The following is a 22,894-nucleotide window of genomic DNA, read 5'->3' as shown; positions in this document are numbered from 1 at the left end:
AAAATTAGTTTATACAAGATTGTCTCAATTAAAGACAATTAATTGTCTCAATTAAACCATCCAATTACTCAAAGAAGCAGGCAGGACAAATAGTATTATGCCCATTTGATGAATAAAGAGAATTTACTCAGGAGAGGTTGACTTGCCCTCAGTGGTAGAGCTGGTCTCACCAACCCCATGCATGACTTTTCACTATTCTGTTTTCAGAACACTTAATGATCCACTGAGCACCTAGCATGTCAGCCCCTGTGCCAGGTACTTCCATTCATCAGCTTACCCTCTGAGAGAAGCTTGTTCAATCCTGGGCTCCTGCCTCATGCAATCAATGATGAGTTTTAAGTGTTAGAATTAAGAACCCAACTGATGTTACAGGAGGAGCTAAGTGGCAGCTATGTAGCAGCTAGGAGTTGAAGTCTAGAGCTAGCCTGGCCTGAATTCCAGCCCTGACACCCGCTGTCAACAGTGTTTCCTTATCTGTAAGATGGGCATAATAACTGTGTCAATTTATAGTGATGTGAAGACTGATTCAGTGTAGGTAAAGCACTTAACAATGGTACCTGTTACAAAAGACTCCAAATATTATTTGAGCATTGTGGGGGGTTTAAAAACCGGGATCCTTTTTCAACCTGTTAGTGTCCCAAAGCTTTCATTTCATTTCCTTATTTCAAGATTTAGGCCCAGTGAAAGGAGCCATCTTGCATTTGGGCAGAGCTCAAAACCTCTTCTTGAGTCCCTATACCACCTTCTGTGGTCTCGCGACTGCCTCCATCATCCTGACCCCACATCCCTAGGGGTGGATTTTGGTCATGGCCTCCCTGCTGGTCTCCTTGCTTGTGCTCTCCCCTCCTCCAGTGTCATTCTCCACTTTTTCTCACTTCAGTTTTCTCCAAATATTCTTACCAAGCATTTTAATTGAACTTTAGATGCACAGAAGATGCAAAGGTGAGCAAGCCATTCAAAGGTATCAAGGATCTTAATGGTAACAGCACGCAGCTTATCACGGGGGAAGCACAGTGATGGAGAGTCCACTTGGAGAGTGTGGATAAAGCAGAGTCCATCACTCCAGGTTTGAAAAACCCTCGCAGCCCTTCAGTCAGGTTACAGACCTACCCTGAGTCTGCCTGGTACCTCCCGGAGGTTCTGTCATCCAGTCTGCAAGCTCAGGCTGGTGCAGAGCCATGATGCTCTGATGCCAGCAGGTTGTTGTTTGGTTTGGATCTGTGGGTGGACCAGACCAGGTCTGGGGAGCAGCTCCTAGTAGGATGTTCTGTTCCAGAATGACAGATCAGGCTGTGGCATGGCCAGACAAGGGTAAAAGGCACCTTTTCTATTCTGTGCTAAAATTTACCTGGAAACCAGTGAGAGCATACCAGAATGTCTACATCTAGCAAATCTCAAGACAGTAATATCACACTGGAATAAATAATTCTGACTGGCGTCTTTTGAGTGCTGTGGAGATTGGTACAGAGACCCATTGCACCCTGGTCCACTGGGGACCAGCCAGGTTGTCTGAGAAGGCATTGGTGAGTGTGGTAGGGAGAAGCAGAGAGGCTAGGATTTCAGCGAAGATCCTGCAGAATGAGGCCTTTCAATCCAGCTGGCTCTGGATTGGTTCAAAGATGTGACGGGGGGCCAGGAAGCCCCAGCACCAGAAACTGTGCAAGGATCAGCTTCCCAATGGTTGGGTTAGATAGGGCCTCCATAGCATGAAAGGGGTGGCTGCCATCATGCACTGGCTGATGTGATCAAGGGCAGTTTTTTGTGTCACCTTCCTCTCTCCTCCCTGCCCCATGCTCTCTGGAATGGAGCTGGTTGGCTTGGCCCACATTTCCCATCCCTCAGGACAACCATCTTCTGCTAACTCCCTTCCCTAATTTCCAGAAGTTCACTTTACACACATGGTGGAGTCTTTCTCAGCTGCTGCAATTCATTTATTCCACCTTTCTGAAGTCCTGCAGCAGAGGCTTATATTGCCATATTTAAAAGCTCTTCACATTTCTTTCATGGAATCATAAAACTGGAAGCCAACTCAGAGGGTATCCAGTGCTGCCTCCTTAGAGCCCTTCTTCAGAGCCTGGCAGGGTTGAACAAGTCTGAGACGGGAAACTCACTCTTAGAAAGCAGCCTGAGCTATTTAAAAAGTTTTCTAGACCAAACTGGTCTACTTCTGGAGTCACTCAAGAGAAAACTTACCTCTTTTCTCAAATAAGCCTTCAAATCATAGACTGGTCACCCAAGAATCACTTTCTGAATGCTTATGTATTATGTGCTTGCTGGCTAATCCTCACAACGATCCTATAAAGAAACTAAGGAAGGTGTTCAGAAAGCTTCAGGGAGGGACACCAGGGTGGCTCAGCAGTTGAGCATCTTGCCTTCGGCCCAGGGAGTGATCCTAGAGTCCCCAGATCATGTCCCGGGATTGAGTCCCATATCAGTCTCCCTATGTGCTTAGGTCTCTGCCTTTCTCTTTCTGGGTCTTTCATGAATAAATAAATAAAATCTTAAAAAAGAAAAAGCTTCAGTGATTTCCTGTGGTTACCGAGCTAATATTGGTGGCTCCCTCTATTGTGACGTGGCTGGGGCTTGATCTCAGGCCTAACTCCCATGCCTGTGCTCTCTGTACACAAAGCCACCTCTAAAGAAGCACATTCTGTGTCACAGAACCCTCCAGGTACATTTTCACTGACTGAGGAGTTGAGGACTCCTAGAGGGATTCACAAGTTACTGAGGGGTGAAAGGGCTGAGAGACTCGCAAACAGGCAGGCACAGAGCCTACCCCAGATGGCCCCCGACTGGCCCACCAGTAGGCCTGAGGTTGGGAGTTTGGTGGGAGCTGTGAGAAGGCTCTCATGACTTTGATGGTGCCCATGGCCACAGACATGGCTGGAAGAACACCAATTCTGGTGTGGGGGGGGGGGTGGATAGGGTGGTTTGAGGCTGGCCGATTGGCGGCCCTTTGGCCAGCTTCCTGTGTCCATCAGCACCTGCTCTGTAGTAACCAGAGTCTTCCTTCTTTATTGTCTCTGGCAAAACAGGCTCTTTCCTTCAGCTACCTACACATTACAATAGCCTCAGGGACTAAGAATCCTAGGTTGAGCTTTGTGACTACAATTCTCCATGAAGCCACCACGTTCCTTCTGTGGACTCTGGTTTCTCTGCTGTCTTTCAGGAACGCAAGGTTCCTTTAAAAAAAAAAAAAAAAGATTTATTTATTTATGATAGAGAGAGAGAGAGAGAGAGAGAGAGAGAGAGAGAGAGAGAGAGGCAGAGACACAGGCAGAGGGAGAAGCAGGCTCCATGCCAGGAGCCTGATGCGGGACTCGATTCCGAGACTCCAGGATCACGCCCTGGGCCAGAGGCAGGCGCCAAACCGCTGAGCCACCCAGGGATCCCCAGGAACGCAAGGTTCCTATTTTGGTTTTCTAACAATTATATATAGCAGCTGAGTCCTTAAGAAACAATATTTACAAGTCACATGGCCTCTGTTAAACATCTCCTCTCCTCTCGGAGATCACTTAATTTGAAAACAAAGTGCTGTTTCTTCAAATTTGACCTTGTTCTCAATTCCCTACTTCCCAGGCCCTTCCTACATGATTCGAGGGAAAATAAACATGAAACCACCCAAACAAAATGGGGACAAAGATGGTTTCTTGGTTTTTCAACTCCATCTGAGGGTCTAGATCAGAGAAGCAGGGTGAGCCTACGTCAGAGACCACTAGACTAAGCAGCTGACAAATGGTATAGGAGGCGGCCAGGTTACAGCATCAGTTCACTCCCACAGGCAGTGGGACTGAGGCAGCAGAAACCAAGCCCCCCTTCAGCTGAGGCTGAGCCTAGGCTATAGGGAACAGCACCCCAGTGATGTACTATGCTGCCCTTCTTTCCACCAGCTCAGCCCACCCAAAGTCAGGCAGGTGACCTCTGAGCCTCAACAGCTTTAAGGACGTCTCCTTCCAGAGACAAGGCTGGTGCTGCCACGGCCTCATCCGTGTGATTAATCAAAGTGTTACAAAAACCCCAAACCACAGAGCCCACACTCCCTAACAGTGGGCAACCACTGCAGCCCTGCCAGAGAGCAGCAGAGATGAAGCAAGGGAGATGCAGGGGGGAGATTTAATTTACACAGCAGCCACTTGGGGCCCAGTCAGAGCTGGGGCAGTGGGGGGGAATCTATAACCAGAGGGCACCCCCCCAACCCCTTCCCTTGAAGATCAGTCCTCACAGACACTTAGATGGGGCTCCCAGGGTTGTGCAGAGGATGCTCCAGTCAAAAGGAGATTTGGAAATAAGGCTGTCCCCAAAGTTGGGGGAAGTCCGTGGCCTGGAGATGGTTGCCCACATGGCGGCCCAGGGGTCTGAAAGACCAGTCCATGTCCTGGGCACAGTCCTCAGCCTGGTGGCCCTAGAGGAAGCCCTCACGGCGGAACTGTTCCTGGAGAAGGGCGCGGTACTGGTCAAACCCCCCCTCGACCCGGGTGACGCCGCCGCCTTCGCACACCCACAACTCCCGGCACACCAACCGGATGAAGCGCTCATCATGGGACACCAAAATCACACCACCCTGAAAAGAGAGGAAACCAGGAATCACTCAGGGGGGCCCTCTGAGGTGCTGAGGCTTGGGGAGGACTGGGCAGCCTGAAGGCACACTGACCCTGAAATTGTTGAGAGCACGGCCCAGAGCCTCAATCGTCTCCATATCCAGGTGGTTTGTGGGTTCATCCAGAATGTAGAAGTTGGGGCTGGAAGGCAGTACCCAGGGAGGTAGGCAGTTATGGGGGTTGGGAGAAAATGAACTCCCCTGATATGAAGATAAGAGAAACATTTTCCACTAGGCAAGATGGATAGAGGAGAAAGCAAGAGCTCACCAGGGCATGGTCATCTGAGCAAAGGCTACTCGGCTCTTCTGGCCCCCAGACAAGCTGGCAACAGGGCGCACGGCCAGTTCTCCAGAGATGCCATACCGGCCCAGCTGGTGACGATACTCCTCCTCAGGCCGCCCTGGAAGAGGCCTCACCCCATCAAGTGGGTTCTTAACCTGACTCCCTCCCTACACTCCCCCCTCAGCCTTACCTCCAAATGCCCATGTCCTTATACCTAGACTCAGGGCTTGCTGCTTGGCACCCCACCCCAAGAAAGGCCTAGCTGTAGGGGTCACCTCTTTTCTCGACTCAAATCCCTAAGGTACCAGGAAACTTGCGGGCCAGCAGCTCCACAGCACTGACATTCAGGTCCAGCTGCTCCACGTGGTGCTGGCTGAAGTAGCCAATCTTCAGATTCCTACAGGTGGAACAAAGGTGGAACGAGGGAATGGAGGGCAATGACTGTAAAGGAATGTAGCTACAGAGTAGTTGAGGACTGGGGGCTTTACCTGTGAGCATGTCTGATGCCCCGAACAGGTGCCAGGTCCCCCATAAGCAGCTTCAGCATGGTAGACTTCCCAGCCCCATTCTCCCCAACCTGTGAAAAGAACCATGAGGGGATCCCTGGGTGGCGCAGCGGTTTGGCGCCTGCCTTTGGCCCAGGGCGCGATCCTGGAGACCCGGGATCGAATCCCACATCGGGCTTCCGGTGCATGGAGCCTGCTTCTCCCTCTGCCTGTGTCTCTGCCTCTCTCTCTCTCTCTCTCTCTCTCTCTCTCTGTGTGACTATCATAAATAAATAAAAAAATTAAAAAAAAAAAAAAAAAAAAAGAACCATGAGAATCTTGAAGAGTGGATGTGTGTACAACACCGAAGCAAAGGAGAGAATTGGTTCCAACTAATGATTCCTTCAACAACTACAGAATATTAAAAAACTATATAGAAAAATGGAACAACTAGTACAGATGTCAAGGGAACGGACACCCGAATACCTACTAAGTGCAGGAAACTTAATGCTCCCAATAAGAGAGTGAGGTAGTGGTCCACTTAGTAACCGAGCCAGCAATTGGCAGTCAAGACCTGAAATCTGATCCTGAAGCCCATGATCTCTCTTCCATGTTCCGTAGTTTGAGAAAACTCAGAGCTGAGACTAACTAGTAAGATAAAGTCTTGCTCTAAGTATTCATTAAATACCACCAGCCAGGCTATCTCTGCAGAGAAGGATAGCAGAGTCCTTGGCCCAGGCCAACTCCTGCTCCTGCATACCATTTCCCTTTGAAGTCATAGGATCTGGGCCAATCCACACCACGTGCTGGTGTGGGAGAGTCCCGGCTCACAGAACAGAGAAACAGAAACCATACCACACAAATGCGGGACTCAAGATCAGCAGAGACGGAGAGACGGCTGAAGATGACGTGCTTAGGGTCATAGTAGAAATCCACCTCATCTAGCTGCAGAATTGGCGGTGAGAATTTCTCAAACCCATCAGGGAACCTGTAGGAGGTGGTGGTGAGGAACATGGGAGCAGCCAGAAAGACAAGCTCCCCACCAGGCTGTTGGCCCAGCACTCACTTCATCACCACCTCCATCTCCTTGTCCACAGGTTTCAGCTCTGGTCTGAGGAGAGAGGGGGTAGACCAGATTTACGACTTTAAAGACTAACTTAATTTTTTCTTATTACACAAGTAATATATGTCCAGAGAAAACTTAGAAAAAGCTTGCACTCCCACCATCCAGACCACATTCTTATTTTAGACTCCTTTATTCCAATTCACTATATGCTGAAAAATAGGGTCATCCTTATTGTAGGTTTTTGGCCCACCTGTTAAAACACTGTGATAAATATTTCAATGTCACAAAAACCTAAGCCTTTGATTTTAGGCTCCCCTCCTTGCACACCCACTAACACCTCTAGAAAGGTTGCTTTAAGATTAAGCCCCCAATGTTCAACATCATTAGTCATTAAAGCAATGCAAATCAAAGCCACAGTGAAATATCATTCACGCCCACTAGGCTGGCTAAAATTAAAAAAAGACAGACAATAAGTGTTGGCAAGGATGTGGAGAAGTTGGAACCCTCGTACATCACTGGTAGAAATATGAAATGATATGGTTGCTTTAGAAAAGTCTGGCAGTTTCTCAAAAAGTTAAACATAGAATTATCTTGTAACCCAGCATTCCACTCTGAGGTATTCACCTCAGAGCATAGAAAACATATACGCACGCAGAAACTTGTACACAAGTGTCCACAGCACTGTTAAGAACATTTCCAATATCCTTCAACTTATGAAGCAATGGACAAATTGCTGTATGTCCTTACAATGAAATACTAAAAAGAAAGGAAGTACTGATATGTGCTACAACATGAAGGAACCTTAACAACATGCTAAGTAAAATAACCCAGGCACAAAACATCGTCATAGGATTCTGTTTATATGAAACGCCCAGGATAAGCAAATAGATTAGAGAAAGTAAACTAGCAATTGCCTAGGCCTGTGGGGAGCAATACTAATTTCCAACAATAGTATAAAATGCTCTGCTTTCCTGTTGGAGAGGAGACTAAAGCTGGTTTCTAGAAAAAGGGAGATCTAGAATGAGAGGACAAGGGGTGCCCTGCAAAACGAGAGAAGAAATTAAGAGAAAAGAAGTCAGGGCCTGGTCAAGGGACCCTACTCACAGCTTCTCCAGCATCTTAAGTTTACTCTGCACTTGAGAGGCTCTGTTGGCATTGTAGCGAAACCGGTCAATGAAAACCTGTGGGTGGATAAGTTTCCCACTGGTCAGGTTCCCAACATTCCTGCAAACTCTAACACCCATGGGATGGGCCCCCCTCCCCCGCCCCACCCTGCCTGCCCCCATACCTGGATATGCTGGCGATACTGCTGCTGTGCCTCATATTCACGCTGCTGGTTGAGCAGCCGCTCCTGCTTGCTCTTGATGAAGGTCTCAAAGTCTCCCCGGTAGCCATCTAGCCGCTGGCTGTGCAGGTGGATGATGTCTGTGGCTATGGCATTCAGGAAGTTGCGGTCGTGGGAGACGACCAGGATTGTAGAGGGCCATGTCTGAGGGGTCACAGGATGGCAGGCCCAGTTTGAGATGGCAGTCATCTTCCAGCCCCCGCCCCAGTGTCTTAGAGGCAGACCTTCCCTAGACCTACTCTAGCATCTCTAGGCACTCACTTGCAGGTAATTCTCCAGCCACAGGATGGCCCTTACATCCAGCATGTTTGTGGGTTCTGGAAAAGTGTGGGAGGATACATTTGGGATGAAGAGCTGTAGAACCTGACTGAATATTGCCATCCTTCCCCATCCCAAAGTCAAGGTGCCCCATTTCAAACTCACCATCTAACAGAAGAAGATCTGGCCTATAGAAAAGAAGAATGTAAGCCTTGAGGTCTTAGGTCAGCAGCTCGTGACCTCCCATGAGCCAAGGCCCATCCTCCACAGTATCCACAATAGGCCCAGGAGACTCACCTAGCAAACAGAGCCCGGGCCAGGGCCAGTCGCATCCTCCAACCACCTGAGAACTCTCTAAAAAAAAAACAAAAAAAACAAACAAAAAAAACCCCCCAAAAAACAGAGATCACATCAGGGATAGGTGTTCACCAGGATAGGTAGAGACAGAGCCAACAGTGTTCATGGCCAAGAATGGCAAGGGCCACTCACCGGGTGGGCTGCTGCTGCATTTTAGGGGTAAAGCCAAGCCCAGCAAGAATGACTGATGCCCTAGAAGTGAAGAGATTGAAGAACCTGGTTGAAACATGTAACAGAAGGGAAAGGTGAAATCTGAAAGAGGGAAGGGGAAATCTTAAATACCTGGCAGGTGCCTTGTCAGCCTCAATCTCCTCCAATTTGGCATATATTTCTGCCAACTGTGCAGCTTCTGAGCCCTCAGCCCTAAAGTGGGGATGGGAAAAAGAGTACTCAGCCTGAATGGGGGCACTCTAGGTGGAATGCCCCATAGTCTATGCAGTTAGAAAGCAGACCACTGACTGCCTGTTACCAGGACAGGAACAGACTACAGGAAGCACCTGTTCAAGTCAGTGAGGGCAGTGGGCACTGTGGAAGGAACAGGGCTTTATAGCTCCATGGTGCCAAGTTCTAAGCTCTGCTGCTAAGATGAGCATGCAAGTTATGGATTGTGGCAGTACGACAGGTACTCTGCGAAGAAGAGCCGTGGCTGCCAGTTGCTCCCCACCTGGAGCGCTTACCTGCCAGCAGCAATCTGGGCGCTGAGCTCCCGTTCCCTCTGCAGAAGGTCCTCTCTTACAGTGTCACTTTCTAGCACACTCTGCAGGGCAGGAGTGTCATCTCCAGCAACCTCCTGCTCCACGTGCAGTAGGGAAATGTGGGCTGGAACTCGCAGGCTCCGAGTGGCCAACATCTTCAGGAGTGTCGTCTTCCCCAGCCCATTTCGCCCCACCAGCCCATAGCGGCGGCCCCATGCCAGGTTCACATCTGCTCCAGCCAATAGTACCCTGCAGGGGTAGTGAACAAGACAAAGGGTGCTGTTCTAGAGACAGGTATATAGTAAATTTAACCACAAAAAACTAATGTTATTTTAACCCTGTTTCATCTGTCCAAATTCTTTTAACTGGAAAAAGAAAAGTGGACCCCCCGCCCACACACACACACTGCCACTCCCTCACCTATCACCAAAAGACACATCAAAGTTCTCGATTCGCACATCATATGATTTGTTCTTGCCAGATGATTCCAACCGACTCTCCTTTCTGCTGCCTGCCTGGCTGGCTGATGCCTCTTCCAAGACTCTTTCAAAGAGAGAAATGGATGGCTTTTAGCACTCCCAGCCACCCTTCCATTCCAACAGACTGCTCTATTCTCTTCTCAGCCCTTCTTGCTCAACTCACAGAGGAGTGCTGGTCTTAAGTGTGTCCTTCTCTGAGCGCTTCTCCTGCTTTGCCTTCAGTCGAGCCTCAGCCTTCTCTAGCTTCTTTGCATTCACTGTCTTAAAGGTCCAAACACAACCATTTCAGCCTAGGTTGTAGGCTCAGAAAGGAGCCCCAGAAAGAGCATCTTAAGTCACCCTGCTTTCAGGGAAAGACATAATCAGAAACCCCCCAGAAAGATCCTCCAGTATTTACAGTCAACCTCCACCCCTACCAGAGACCACCCCCCTTTCTTCCTCCTCCTCCTCCTCCTCCTCACCGAGGACTGTTCCCTCTTTAGCAGTCCTGGAAGTTTGGTGCCACAGTCTGTAAGCGATAAGAAAAGCAGTCACCTTCTCCCTGAGGGAAGGGAAACTAACATTTTGAGTAACTAATATGAAGCAGGCACAGACACAGACATTTCAAGGAAAGCCTCAGAATCCCAGAAATAGCTATCATCTGCCCCATACTTCAAAAATGAAAATAAAAAACATCTCCCAGATTGAGAATACAGAGACTGGGGCTGATAAGCAACTCTTAGAAGCTCGTGCAGCTGATTAGAAAGTCACAGAATTGGGAAATAAACCTAAGTTGGTCCAGCTCCAAGGCCCATAAGCTTCCTACCTCACCTAATAGCTTGGAGAACTCTCCAGCCCTACTCCCTTTATTAGTGGCCTTCTTTGCCCTCAGTGAAAACGTCAACTAGCTACTACATCCTTCTTGTGAGGAAAAGGGGTACCAAGAGTCCTGGGTTCCAGGGGACAGCTGCCTGGGTGGGGGGTGGAGGCTGAGACAAAGGCGGAGAGCAGCTAGTTCAGTCTTCCCTCAGTCTCACCGTAGTTTTCTGTTATCTTTGACAACTGGATGGGGGCGTCTAGTAGCACCTGGCTGTTTCCCTGGGTCTGAGGCTCATCCCTTAAGGGCAGGAACAGAAACTGCAGTTAGGAACTGAATAAAAAGCTCTGCGGCCACCAGATCTTCTTCCCTTACGTCTTGTCTCTTGGCCGTCCACCTTCCCACCGCCCCCACGAGCCCCCCTACCCTGGCACGTACAGGCGCAAAGTGTTGTACATGCGCTGGCACACAGCCCGGATACCCGCGTCATCCTTGCTGTCCCCGGACACCTCCTGCAACAGTTCCCCCACCGCTTCCACCAGGTCATCCACAGACTCGAAATCCGCGCTGCCGCTGTGCAGGACGCCTGGGCCGGGCATGGCGGGTCAAGGAAGATACAGGGGAGGGCGGACATACAAGCGGTTTTAGTCCCCGAGCCACGCACGGCCCCGGTCCGGGCTCCAGACCTAACCGGCCCTCTGGCCGAGAGGTCACGCAGAGGAGAGGCCTAGCAGCGGTCCCCGGCACCACCCTCCCTCAGTCTTTCTCCCGGTGGTTTCCATCTCGGCTTCGCCAGCGCACGGATCCGGTTCGGCTCACCCGTCACGTAGTCGAAGACCTGTCCGTCAATTTCGGGGAACTCGCTCCGCAGGATTTCAGCGCAAGTCGCCATGTTCCGGTCGGGCTCCCGTCCGCGCAGGCGCAGTTAGACCGCAGCCCAGACGCGCCTCCCGCCGGTCTCCCAAGAGCTCGCCTCTCCTTCCAAAGCGCATGCGTGGTGATGACGTAAGAAAGGCGCGGAGTGCCCGGAACCCGGTGGACCGGGTGGACGGGGCTGGGGGGAACCGTGCGCAAGCGCCACTCAGAGCCTACGCTAGAGCTTCTCTGCGCTTGCGCAACGCTGTTTCCGCAGAAAAATTAGCCACATGTGCGGTTCTCGCTGCCTTCTGGGAGGCAGAGTTCCGAGAGGCGGCGGCGGCGGCGGCGGCGGGGTGCACCGGAGCTCGCGGCTTATCAGGGCGCGATACACGGATGGTCCGGCGGGTGGGAACCTCCCAAGAGTCGGGCGGTTGATAATGCACACGGGTCTCGCTAGATCCTCTGCATTCCCTTAAGCGCGTCTGTCTCATCGCGCCCAGCTGGCCGGTTTTGGGGGCCACCGAGAGCTTTGCTGACTCATGCTCGTCTCTAAGCTGTCTGAAGTCCGCTGTGCAGTTCTGGCGGCCCACTGGTTTTGTTCTGGTCCCCGGGACCTGCGGCCTGGGCTTCTTGTATCCGTGTGGCCAGCCTCATCACCCCTGACAGTTCGGCAGTCCTAACATCGCCCAAGGGCACAAGCTCACTTAGCGCCAAAGGGCAAGAAAATGAGATCCGCCAGTGCAAATTCATTGGTATTTATTCCCTTCCTACTCACTCAAAACAGACTTCTCGGCACCAGTAAGCTCGGTAAGCGAACGTATAGAGCTACTTTCTTTCACTGATTCCCTCTAGAAGTTAGGAATTTCCCCAAATGACGCTGCTTTACATTTAACGTGACATTTACATTTACCGTAACCTAGCTCTAAGATTTTCACCTAAGGTCTATTATCCTTTTGCCATTGAGAAGATTCAGTCCAACTATTTAAAGTTTAAAAAGCTGAGGGGCCTGACTTGCTCAGTCCGAGAAGCATGCGACTCTTGATTTCAGGGTTGTTGAGTTTGAGCCCCATAGTGGATGTAGAAATTAAACTTTAAAAAATAAAGCTTAAAAAGCTAAGCTACTAGATCTAGCAACCACTTTATGGGCGATAGAAAGGAATTCTGATGGGGAAACTACAAATGATGGCTTCTTCAACTATTCCAAGAGCTGAAGGGTAGAACCTATGGTTTATAAGATTTAAAAAGTGAGAGGGGTGCCAGGGTGGCTCAGCTGGTTAAGTGTTGGATTCTTGATTTCCGCTTAGGTCTTGATCTTAGGATCATGAGATTGAGTGTCACATTGTGCTCCACGCTGGGCAAGGAGCCTGATTAAGAGTCTCTCCACTCTCCCTCTGCCCCTTTCCTGCTCCCTTCCTCAGATAGATAGATAGATAGATAGATAGATAGATAGATAGATAGATAGATAGATAGATAAACAGATACCTAGACTAGATAGATTGCATTCACTGACCACAATGGACCTTCTTTAGATCCAGATGCAAGTTGTAAAAAATTCCACAGGACTCTTAAGCGTGCCATGAGTTGATAATTGTTAAAATTGAATGACAGGACCTGAAGGTTCACTGGATCTTGATACTTCTGTTTATATTTGAAATTTTCTCTAATAGATTTTTTTAAGGTTTAAAACAGTTGGAGCCAAACAAGGGAAAGATGATGACAGCAAATTTGCTTTTATCTGTTCCAACACACAGCAGGGCATGGAATATTCCCTGTAAGGACAAGCTTATCACAAAATTCTTTGGACAGGGAAGTTATAGAAAGGAGAATCCCTTTTATCATCCACTCACCAATGTTTGGAAAGCTTGAGTAATCGGGAAGAAGACAGAACTGAGGTCAGTTTCTTAGGACGGTGGGAAAAAAAACAAATGTAAACCTTGCTCAATCTCTAATTAAAAAATACCTGCTTAGGGACGTCTGGGTGGCTCAGCGGTTGAGCATCAGCCTTTGGTTCAGGGTCTGCCTATGCCTCTGCCTCTCTGTGTGTCTCTCATGAATAAATAAATAAAAATCTTAAAAAAAAGAAAAGAAAAGAAAAGAAAAAAAATACCTGCCTAAAACTGAAAGTGAATGAGGGAAAGAATCTCCACTCTCTGGGAACTGGGACCAGGTGGAGCTGCTTGCCCTTCAGATTGTGTTTTGCGGGGGGTGGGGGGTGGGGAAGACAGGAGACCGGGGGTAACACCAGTCAGGATAAAGGCTTGGATGACCTCAAGGGGCCTAACAGTTGAGACATGACAAGAGAAGATCCTTAAGAGAGTTCAGAATATAAACTTCTACTCGTAGCACACAGCATAAGATCTGGGAAGTGTAATACCATCAGTTCCCCTCCCCATCAAGCTCCCTCAGGAACACTTAGCAACTCCGTTCTACAGATTTTATTGGGTTTATAACTGGACGAAGTCACACGTGTACAAAATGAAGCTCACACTATCCCAAAGCAGAATAGGGATTGAGGGCTGGGGATCCGTTACTGGCCTTTGGGGGAGCTCCGAGGTGAGGGGCAGCCAACCCTCCCACTCCAGAGATGTGGCCACAGGGGAGGGGAGGAGAGGGAGCCCACCTGGCTTTGGTCACAGAACACAGAGCCTGGCACTGGGCCAGGGCTGACAGATGGATGGTGGAGTAGGAGCCCCAGAAACCACCCTGCCCAGGGAGCCCAGGGAGCCCAGGGACTGCTCCACCAGTCCCACTCGCAAAGTGATTGGTCCAGACCTAGACTCAGGGGCTGTTGCATAGGGAAGGCAGCAAAGCAGGAGGGAGGAGACACTGAAGTGTGGTGGCCCAGGGCACCCAGACCTGTGGAAAAGGGCGGGTAGGGAGGCAAGCTGGCTGCTACTAGGCAGCTAGCAGCGGGTCTCATAAATGCCGCTGCGGCCAATGTAGCGCACCCATTTGATGACATCATGGTCGCTGTAGTTCAGCTTCGGTTCAAACACCTTCAAGTAGCGCACCTTGAGGCCAGAGGGTGCGAATGGCACCTGGGTAAGGGACAGCTCCAGTTAGGAATGTGGTTTTCCTCTCACAGCTGCTCTCCTCTGGGAAGTTCTGTAGCCCTGCCCTACTTCATCTCTCTCTACTACAGGTATTTGAATGACTGGGGTCCTGAAAGAAGCTGGGGGAAGCTTAAGAAGGGTCTTCTTAAGAAGAAAGCATATCCAAGAGCAACTAATAATCATTTGGGTTTGAAGTCAGGCCCTGACTGTGATAACCTGAATCAGTTCCTTTAATCAGCAAGAGGCAGCAACCAAAGACCCACTGTAGAACACACTTATCCTGCTCAATATTATGGGCTTAAAAAAATAAGGTGGAGAAAATTATATGTCTAACACACATAAAGCAAAGTCAGCCCATTCTCCTGTCTACAGATAAACTTTGGGTCTTATTTAGCATTCAGACAATCTAAATTTTTCCAAAAAAATTGTTTTATAACAAGCTTTAGAAGTCAGATTTTTGTCAGTTGTGAATAGCAATTTCTAGTAAGAGGCCTGAAGAAGAAGGAATGGGTCTATGAATTAAAAGTCACTTCTCCCCTCTAGGTCTCATCTGCAGGTGGTAAGGGGCAGAAGCTGACCTGAACAATCCTAAGATCTTTCTTAGCACACCCTGCCATGGGTCTAGGCTCCTCTTTTGCCATACCTCAAAGTTCATGGAAATGGGGGGTCGAGCCCATTTCTTCTTGTCATTGGTGGGCAGAAGTTCAATCTCTGCGCTGATCTGCGATTCCTTCATCCCTGCCATGCGCTTGATCCTGGGAACAGAGGGGCAGTAAGCAGCAAGTGCCCCTGATAGTTTGGAGGAGTTTCAAGGTGGACGGTCCCTTTCTGGAGGGGTGGGGGTAAGGGAACTGAAGAGCTCGTGGGAGTGCTCACCCAAGGAGTATGGTGAAGACCCTGATAACCACTTGCTATGGAACCTTGGGTCTGCTATTCCTTTAGCACTGTGGGCTAGTTTCAGCTTAGATACAAAGGTATGCTATCTCCTGCTATTTCACAGAAATATTACAAGAGCAAACTGGGGAAACACTGAAGCATTTTGATAAATGTATGCAGGCATCCAAGTGCAGGCATGTGCACATTCACACAGAGGTATAGGGGTGAAAGCAGAAGCAGAGGCTCCTGGAGAAGCAGACAGGCACATCTACCACTGCAATACACACACACACACACACACACACACTCTTTCTCTCTCAAGAGAATGAAGGTAACACTTAAAAGAGGAAACACCAAGGCATCTTGAGCCCTACAGCCTCGTGAAGAAGACTCACTTCCATACGATGGCGTTCTCGCTGGCTTTGTACTTGGCCTTCCCCTTCATGCAGATCACCTGTACCCCGCTTGTATTCAGTGGAGTTGGGATCCTCACCTAGAAGTGATATACCTGTTAGGGAGCTCTGTTAAGCCCTGATATCAGTTGCCTTTATACCTGGAGACAGTGCTTCCTCCTCCCTAAGTCCCTTGTTCTTACCTCAATCTTCTGAGCCAGTAAAGAGGGTTTGAAATTGGATTTGATGACCACCTTGACCTCCAGCTTGGTGCGTCCCACTTCTCGCACTAGTGGGATCACCCGGAAAGGAAGGATGATGTCCTTGGTGGTGCGATACCTTTAGGGGTGGGGAGCAAGGTTGGCACAGCAGAGCCTGTCCTCCTCCCTCTCCCCCCTCTCTGCCAGCAGCACCCCCTGCCTCCTCACACCCCAATGGCACCTCATTAGCTCAAACTCTCCATCTGGTGGGATGAAGCTGATGCTGCGTTCAGAGTCAAACTTGCTGAGTCGCACACACTGGTGGAAGGTGCAGTCATCGATGGCAATTGATTGCTTTCCACTGTGAGCAGGGGCAGAAAGTCTCCTCGTTGGTACGAAAGAGTTGGGCTAGGAAGCTATCCCATCCCCAAGGGTACATCCTGGGTGAGGCCTGCACTACACACTGTGGAAAGCTACCAGAATGCAGCTTTCTGCCTCAGGGTTCCCTGATGCTGACTTAGGGATAAGTGTGAGCTTTGTAAGCTCACCACCTCTGGAGAACTCTGCTGCTTGGGACCCAGAGGTTTCAGGCACACTGGGGAGAGGCCATCAGTATATATAAAACAGTCTCAGTCCTGGGGATCAAACAAAGGGCCTACTCTTTAAGATGAGGACAATCCTCTCATCTCTCTTAAGCACAGATGGCAAAAGCAACCAGCCAAGCACACCCTTGGAAAGTGGGAGTTTGCATTACTGCAGAAATGATAATCCTGAACGAACCTGTGATTCACCAGGCCCCACAGAGCCCTCCAAGGTCCACCCTCTCTCCCACCAGCAACCCTGCCTCAGGCACCTCTTGCTTGTTTCATCAGCTGTGCCTTTGCCTTGCTTCTCAATGACAATCTTGTCATTCATCCCAAACTTGCATTCAGGCATGCCACTCAGGTAGCTCTTCATCACCACCCGGCCTGACACATGGGCACTCAGCACCTGCCCTGGGGATAGACATGGGAACATCTGAGTTAGGACGAGGATCCTGCCCTGGTGTTGCCCCTCCAGCTTCATCACAAGAGGGCTCTCACCCTGTGGGGACATGAGGAGGTTCACACTTTCCAGCACATCCAAAAAGAGCTCATTCCGGCGATACTTGATGCCCTCCCGCCGCCAGCCAATCTGCCCAGTCACCTGGCTGGTGATCTGGGATTGCTCTTCTTTTGTCTACACAGGGGGGACAGAGAAAAACACTAATGGCCTCATTGCTCTCCACCTTCAATGATCCCGTCTCTGTCCCTACTCCACTCTCACTCCCCCTCCCTTCTAGTCCCCATCCTGTAACTTATCTCTTTCATAAGCTCCATGAAGCAGGGCCCGAAGAAAACTGGATCAAAGCTGTAAAGGTAGAAGCTGAGGGAACAGCTTACCTGATGCTGGAGGCCAAAGGGCCAATGTGATGCCAACCGGAAGCAGTAGGGGGACACAGACGGGAAGAGGCAGGCAGAAGAGAAGGAGAGGGCAGCTATAAGGCCTGTATCCTAGAGGAAGGCCCACGCTCTCTCCCCGAGGAACACCAGGCCAGCCCACACCCTTCCTTCCCCCAGTACAGAAGGAAACTGTTTGAACCCTATTCCCAGTAACAGAGATGCTGAGTCGGCTGCTCCTAGGGTGGAGGGCCACATGCAGCAAAATTGGCCTGCAATCACAGTAGAGGGCTCAGGCCTGTGCTTCCTGGTAGAGGCAGGCTCTTGAGTGAGCTGAGACAAGGCTAGGGGGAGCTTGAGGAGGATGGGCCCAACCCTTGCTGTGGCTATACAACGGAGTACCTGGCTCTTGATACCCTGCTGAGTGATGAAGGTTTTCAGTGCTCCTGTCTCTGAATTCTGTGGATAGCCAAAGTCCAGGATCTCTGCAAAAGGAAGGGAACCATCAGCCCTGGAAAAAGCTGAAGGCTCCTTCAGTCCAATATTTCCCCTGGCCTGGACAAATCTGGCCAGCAGAGCTCTAGAAGAGTGTGGGATCATCTGCAGCAATGTCCTCTAGCTTTGTAGCATTTACTTTGGGATTTGTGCTTCATAAGACAACAATTAAAACATCAGATTTTTTTCACAGAGAAAATGAGCAGAAGAATCTTATGGCCAGCGGGTGAGAGATCAAGAAGCGCTGAGTCCTTAGAAAACAAACAGACCCTGGAAAGGTAGAAAGACTCTGTTCCTTTCAATCATACCCTACAAAGAAACAAAGATAATGCAACCCCAGAAGCCGGTCATATCTCACCCTCCTTCAGGCTCTGAGGCAGAGCCTGTTGAGATAGAAAGCTGGAAGGACAGTCAGTGAACTAAGGCCCAAACTACAAAGGTAAGAAGGAAACACGCTTAACTGTAGGAGGTCCAGCTACCAAGCCCCAGATAGGTTCCTAGCCCCCTGAAAAATCTTTTGGTTCTCTGCCCCCTCTCCCCACCTCCACTCACTATTTCTGTGTTCTACTTCAGAGCTTCTTTTGGGGCTGAATTTAGACTGGCCTTTTCAGGGCTCAAAAGAGCAGATATTCAGGAAAGAAAGTTGAGAGGGCACTGGAGGGAACCTCACAAGTGCTCCTACCTCCAGGCTAGGCCCCATCAGGTTCATCCCCACCCTAGGCCCACCGCCCTGCCAGCCTCACCATCCAGTAGCTCATATATGAGCACAAAATTGTTCTTGATGTTCTCCTCGCTGATCTTGCCAAAGTAGGCAGCCATTACATCACACATCTTATAGAGGAATTCGAAGACCATGGCAGCATTGACATTTTGCTTGGTGACAGCTGCCAACCAGATGTTGGACCGCTTAACATGGAAGAAACTGGTGCGAGCGATGTTGGTGACGGGGCTGCGCACCTGCTGCCGGGCGTGGATAACATTGACCCGAAAGGCATCCACTGCATTCCTCCTGAGGGAAAAGAGTACACAGGGGCTGCTCAGCACCCAGGCAAACCCCACTCCATGGGGATCAACCACAGCTGCTAACAACTTTTCATCCCTTCACTGCTTAAGTCTGACATGTACTCTGAATCTGAAGCCAAAGCCTAAACTACTGGGGCAGTTCCCTTGTGGCTCCCAGCATGGGAATAGGACCAGAGCTGGGCTGGTGTCTGAAGGCCACCAGACACAGGTAAGTCAGGTGGGAATGACAGGAGAACAGGTATAGTGTTAATAAAGTGAAGTCCATCACACTTAAGGAGGCATGTTCCTGATGCTGAGGCCTGGTCCCAATTTCCCAGCTGCCACCTCTCCAGCTTCTCAGTAAGCTCCAGGCCCAAATGAGAAAGACACCTTGCTTGTTCTTCAGTTCTCCCACTTGTGATTCCCACCAGTGGGAGGTCTGGCTCTTCTAGAAGTGAGGCAAAGCCAGCATAACTTCAGAGTAGGCTCTAATCTAATCTAAGGAAGAAGCACCAAGGGGGGCCATGGAGCTGGGCCATTTGTTCCCGTCCAGGATCCAATTCCAGGACAAGTTCAGGGAATGAAAACAAAGAAAACAATGATGGGGGGCAGGGCCCCCCACCCACCTGTGCCTAGGCGGCAGCTTGACAGGCTGCTTACCTATTGCTACGGCAGCCAATGAGATGGGATGAGAGAAATGACGCCAGCAAGAAGAGGAGAGTGACAGCAACGAGAGAGAGGATTAGACACACAACATCCTGGGGTAGGCTGCACACACCATGAAGTGGAAGCAGACGAGCAAGAGGCAAGGGGTGGAAAGCAGAGCAAGTCACGCAAGACAGTAGGTGCCCTGGCTTAAGCAGGTCCATCCAGGGCAGGGCAGGAGGGGGTGTGGATGGGTACAGCCAGCCAGGTTCAGGCAAGCCAGGCACTGCCACAACTCTAGTTCATGCCCTACCACCAGCCAATGGACAAACAGCCACAAAGGCCAGGCCAGCCCACTAGCCAGGGAGCTGGGAGCCAAGAAGCTATTGGGCTCTGCAGCAGGCCCATCCTAGAACTGTTTAACCTAAGCTCTTGGAGGAAGAAAAACAGGGCAGCATGAACCAGAGATGCCTAATCTCATTAGAGCTGCTGAGGCTAGGACGTGTCCTCTCATTCAGGAAAGAATAGTGGCATGCAGTGTGGGGCAGAGTAAGAAGGCAGGCTGTGTCTCTTTGCTAAGGTCTGAGGAACCTAGAACAAGGAGCTATTCCGGGTCTACTCTGGTAGGCCAGGAAGGGCAGCATGGCCTCCCTGCCCTTCCTTCAGTGACCCGGAGAGTGCCCCAAGCTTGCTCACAACCTCTCTTCTAGGAGTGGCCCAGAGGAACTGAAAACAGCTGAGTCAGCAGCCTGCCTCCTCCTGAGAAAGGGAGTAGGAGAGGATTTGGCAGCCTGGAGAAGCTTTCAAGAGAATTCAGTGAAGGCTCTCACCGTGAGAAGGGCTTTTGAGAGCAAGGCTTAGATGGACTAGTACCACTAGCCTGTCCAGTAACTTCACCCCCTGGAGAAAGATCTCCCTCCTCCTCAAGGGAGGAATTCATCTACCAGGGCAAAAGCACTCATTTCTAGCAACTAGGTCTGTCACTAAGGAAAGCAGAAGGCAGGAAGGACAAGAGTTCCTAAGACTGTGGGGGGCCACACCATTCCACAGGTCCCACCTATTGGCCAGTAACTGGCTGCCAGGCCAATACCACCAGACCTAATGGGAACCAGATTGTATTAGCTGAGCTTCTAAGATGCAGCGAGGGATGGGGGTGGCCAAAGTCCAGTCTCTAGTAGGAACGGACCTGGTCCTGCATGCTGGGGAGGAGGGATGAGGGGTGGGGACACAGCTGGCTCAGCCAGGGGACTCACCCGATGTCATCTCGGTAGACCCGGGAGATGAGCACCTCCCCCTTGTGATTATAGATGAATAAGCCTCCAATCATGGCGGCAGCTCAGTCTCCAAGGCCCATCGCTCTGAGAACAGACCTAGGACAGGCGGAGGCAGGGTAAGGGAAGGCCTCAGAACCTCTGCCAACATCCCCTGTGGGGCTGTGCAGGTTACTGGCTGGGCTTTTTTTCCTGACTCAACCCTCCAGTAAGTGACCCTGAAGCCCTCCCCAGGCATGCCCCTCCCCTTAGCCAGGCTCCAGTTCCTGTTTATCTCACACTGGAAAGGAGAAAGAAATGGAGAGGGACTTGGGCCCAGGATTCTAAGGCCATTTTGACCCTCCCTTTCCTGGGGCTGAGCCCAGAGTGTAGCCCCCTCCCCCTCTTTTCAGTGCTGAGCTCAGCACAGATCCTTTTTGGCCCCTTCCAGTGCAGACTATCACTCAGACTCTAGCCGGTGAGTCACTGGGAGGGCCTGCCTGCGGCTGCAGGAATGGCGGTAGGAATTATTCCACTTGGTTCAGGCCTGGGGCCCCCAGGCACGGCTTTAGGAGCACCCGGTCTCTCAGGCTCCACTAACCCTTCGGAGAAGACAGCAGGGCCTGAACCTGTGGCTCTCTAATTCACAGAAGTCTAAACATTCCAGGAAAGGGTGTGCAGGGTGTGGGGAGGAGACAAGGGAGGCCTTAGGCCCTGACACAGACCCTGGAGTGTGGCTCCAACCAATCCCAGGCAGTCAGATAAGCAGGCAAAAGAGCAGAGGAGAAAGGGCCCAGCCTTGGCCGACTACACTTCAATGACCCAAGCTGCTTATTAGTTATTTTTAACCACCTCCCTTTCAAAAAGGGAGGATCCCTCTCAGTTCCCAAGTGCAGTAAAAATAAGGGGGTGGGAATACAGGTCCATAAAACACAAAGATCAATCCAGCTGAAATTCTGATTCCAGAACCATGACACAACTCATTTCTGGCCTGAGTACCTACAAGGAAGGGGCAGAGAATAGGTGTGCATTATCCAAATTATTTGGGTCAAATTATTTGCAAGGAGAAAAAGGGTTAATTTAATTCTAGATTTCCTGAATTAGCTCTGGTATTGATTTTACAGGGCAGAGGGAGTTTAGCAGACTTTTCTAAACTGGAAAATAAAGCCCTATTACTGAGGCCATCAGGGTCTCCCCAACTCAGTGAGAGGTCTCTCAAGGTGGTGGTGGACACATTCCACCCCTGAGTCCCAAAAAAGGCTGGGAAAGGAAATGAAAAATGGGAGGTAGAGCCCTGGGCAAAGAAGCAAGTTCACAGATATCAAGTGGTAGGGGCCGCCCGGAGCGGAGGTGGGGCCCAGGGCAGGAAGGGAATACTGAGCTGAGGGGAAGGACGGGCAGAAGGAGCCCGGCGGTCTAGTCAGGTGAACCTGCAGCAGCAAGAGGGCTGGGGCTGGGGGGCTGGGGGGGGGGTGAACAGGGACATCTGGAGGAAGGAGTTTCCAGTGTGGCAAAGGTCAAGACTTTGAAACAGCAGGGAGGAGACTGACAAGTGGCGAATAGGGGAAAGCTGGGGCGGCGTTAACTTGCTTTAGGGTTCAAGTGTGGAGGCATAACGGGGTGGTGGGCTCTTCGTCTTGGGGAGCAAGACATCGCGGGGATAAACATGGCTCCACGGGGCTGCGGGGGCTGTCACAGGTCTGAGGAAGAAGAGCCGAGGGGTGTCACTCAACTGGGGGGAGGGGGTGCGGCTGGTGGGAGGCCTGTCAACAGCCCAGGGAGACGGCCCGAGGGGGTGTCACCGTCCTAGGAGATGGGGGAATTGTCCTTGCGCTGGGAGGAGGCGGCGCCAAGGCATCAGGGGGGCTGTCACGATCCCGAGGAAGGGGGCGCAGCGCGGCATCCTGGCTCCGGGGGGACCCCAGGAGGTCTCCCTGTCACGGAAGGCGCCGGACGGCCGGTGGAGGGCGCCGCTCCATGCCCACCCTGCAACCGCGCCCCGGGCGCCCCCGCCCCGCCGTCAGCTCCAGATCAGAAGGCTGAGGCCCTTCCCGGCTGTGGGCAGCTTTTCGCGCAGCGCAGTGCAGGGAAGGGCAAAGCTGGGTAGCGGGGTACGCGTTCTCCCTTACTCTCCGCCGGATTCCGAGCTTACCTGGCGTCCGCGGCCGCCTGCTCGGCCCGCCCGGCCACTCTCCAGATCCCAAGATGTCCGCCCGCCCCCTGCTCGCCAGCCCGCTGCCTCGGCTTTCACCGCAGTGCCGTGGCCCCGCCCCGAACACAGTTGCGCGTGCGCGTCCGGCGACCGCGCCGACTACAAATCCCGTCAGGCCCTTCGGCCTTCTAG

The 22,894-nt window shown here is 51.0% G+C and overlaps 2 protein-coding genes across 2 annotated transcripts; both read right to left on the bottom strand.

Annotated features, from left to right (window-relative positions):
• Positions 1–4,099: 4,099 nt before the first annotated feature.
• ABCF3 (ATP binding cassette subfamily F member 3) lies at positions 4,100–11,313 on the bottom strand. The gene is made up of 21 exons (XM_055308346.1): positions 11,181–11,313; positions 10,800–10,947; positions 10,582–10,661; positions 10,027–10,073; positions 9,729–9,826; positions 9,507–9,629; positions 9,069–9,335; positions 8,674–8,754; positions 8,524–8,583; positions 8,332–8,388; positions 8,200–8,222; positions 8,038–8,093; positions 7,720–7,920; positions 7,536–7,612; positions 6,432–6,476; positions 6,221–6,353; positions 5,369–5,457; positions 5,186–5,277; positions 4,866–4,998; positions 4,652–4,739; positions 4,100–4,561 (listed from the first exon to the last, which is right to left on the bottom strand). Exons 1-21 carry the CDS (start codon positions 11,251–11,253, stop codon positions 4,403–4,405), a joined length of 2,130 nt encoding a protein of 709 aa, XP_055164321.1. The 5' UTR covers positions 11,254–11,313; the 3' UTR covers positions 4,100–4,402.
• A 2,326-nt stretch (positions 11,314–13,639) lies between these two features.
• On the bottom strand, positions 13,640–22,811 carry AP2M1 (adaptor related protein complex 2 subunit mu 1). The gene is made up of 11 exons (XM_055308478.1): positions 22,703–22,811; positions 20,554–20,670; positions 18,397–18,662; positions 17,561–17,643; positions 16,823–16,958; positions 16,594–16,735; positions 15,982–16,101; positions 15,744–15,879; positions 15,544–15,641; positions 14,916–15,027; positions 13,640–14,257 (listed from the first exon to the last, which is right to left on the bottom strand). Exons 2-11 carry the CDS (start codon positions 20,625–20,627, stop codon positions 14,123–14,125), a joined length of 1,302 nt encoding a protein of 433 aa, XP_055164453.1. The 5' UTR covers positions 20,628–20,670; positions 22,703–22,811; the 3' UTR covers positions 13,640–14,122.
• Positions 22,812–22,894: the final 83 nt, after the last annotated feature.

This window comes from Nyctereutes procyonoides, unplaced genomic scaffold, assembly GCF_905146905.1.
Source record: "Nyctereutes procyonoides isolate TBG_1078 unplaced genomic scaffold, NYPRO_anot_genome, whole genome shotgun sequence".
NCBI lineage: Eukaryota > Metazoa > Chordata > Mammalia > Carnivora > Canidae > Nyctereutes > Nyctereutes procyonoides.
The sequence above is the reverse complement of the archived record's forward strand: the minus strand, read 5'-3'. Positions and strand labels throughout refer to the sequence as shown.

What these genes read in the sequence shown, in the direction of transcription:
- ABCF3 (XM_055308346.1), bottom strand. Translation starts at nt 11,253, where the DNA reads ATGGCGACTTGCGCTGAAATCCTGCGGAGCGAGTTCCCCGAAATTGAC. An exon ending in GCTGACAAGGCACCTGCCAG is followed by an intron (nt 8,584 to 8,673) that starts GTATTTAAGATT and finishes CTTCACTTCTAG; the next exon opens with GGCATCAGTCATTCTTGCTG. An exon ending in GTGCTCTCAACAATTTCAGG is followed by an intron (nt 4,562 to 4,651) that starts GTCAGTGTGCCT and finishes CTCTCTTTTCAG; the next exon opens with GGTGGTGTGATTTTGGTGTC.
- AP2M1 (XM_055308478.1), bottom strand. Translation starts at nt 20,627, where the DNA reads ATGATTGGAGGCTTATTCATCTATAATCACAAGGGGGAGGTGCTCATC. An exon ending in CCTCCTCATGTCCCCACAGG is followed by an intron (nt 16,736 to 16,822) that starts GTGAGAGCCCTC and finishes GTCTATCCCCAG; the next exon opens with GGCAGGTGCTGAGTGCCCAT. An exon ending in CCATTTCCATGAACTTTGAG is followed by an intron (nt 14,258 to 14,915) that starts GTATGGCAAAAG and finishes TCCCTTACCCAG; the next exon opens with GTGCCATTCGCACCCTCTGG.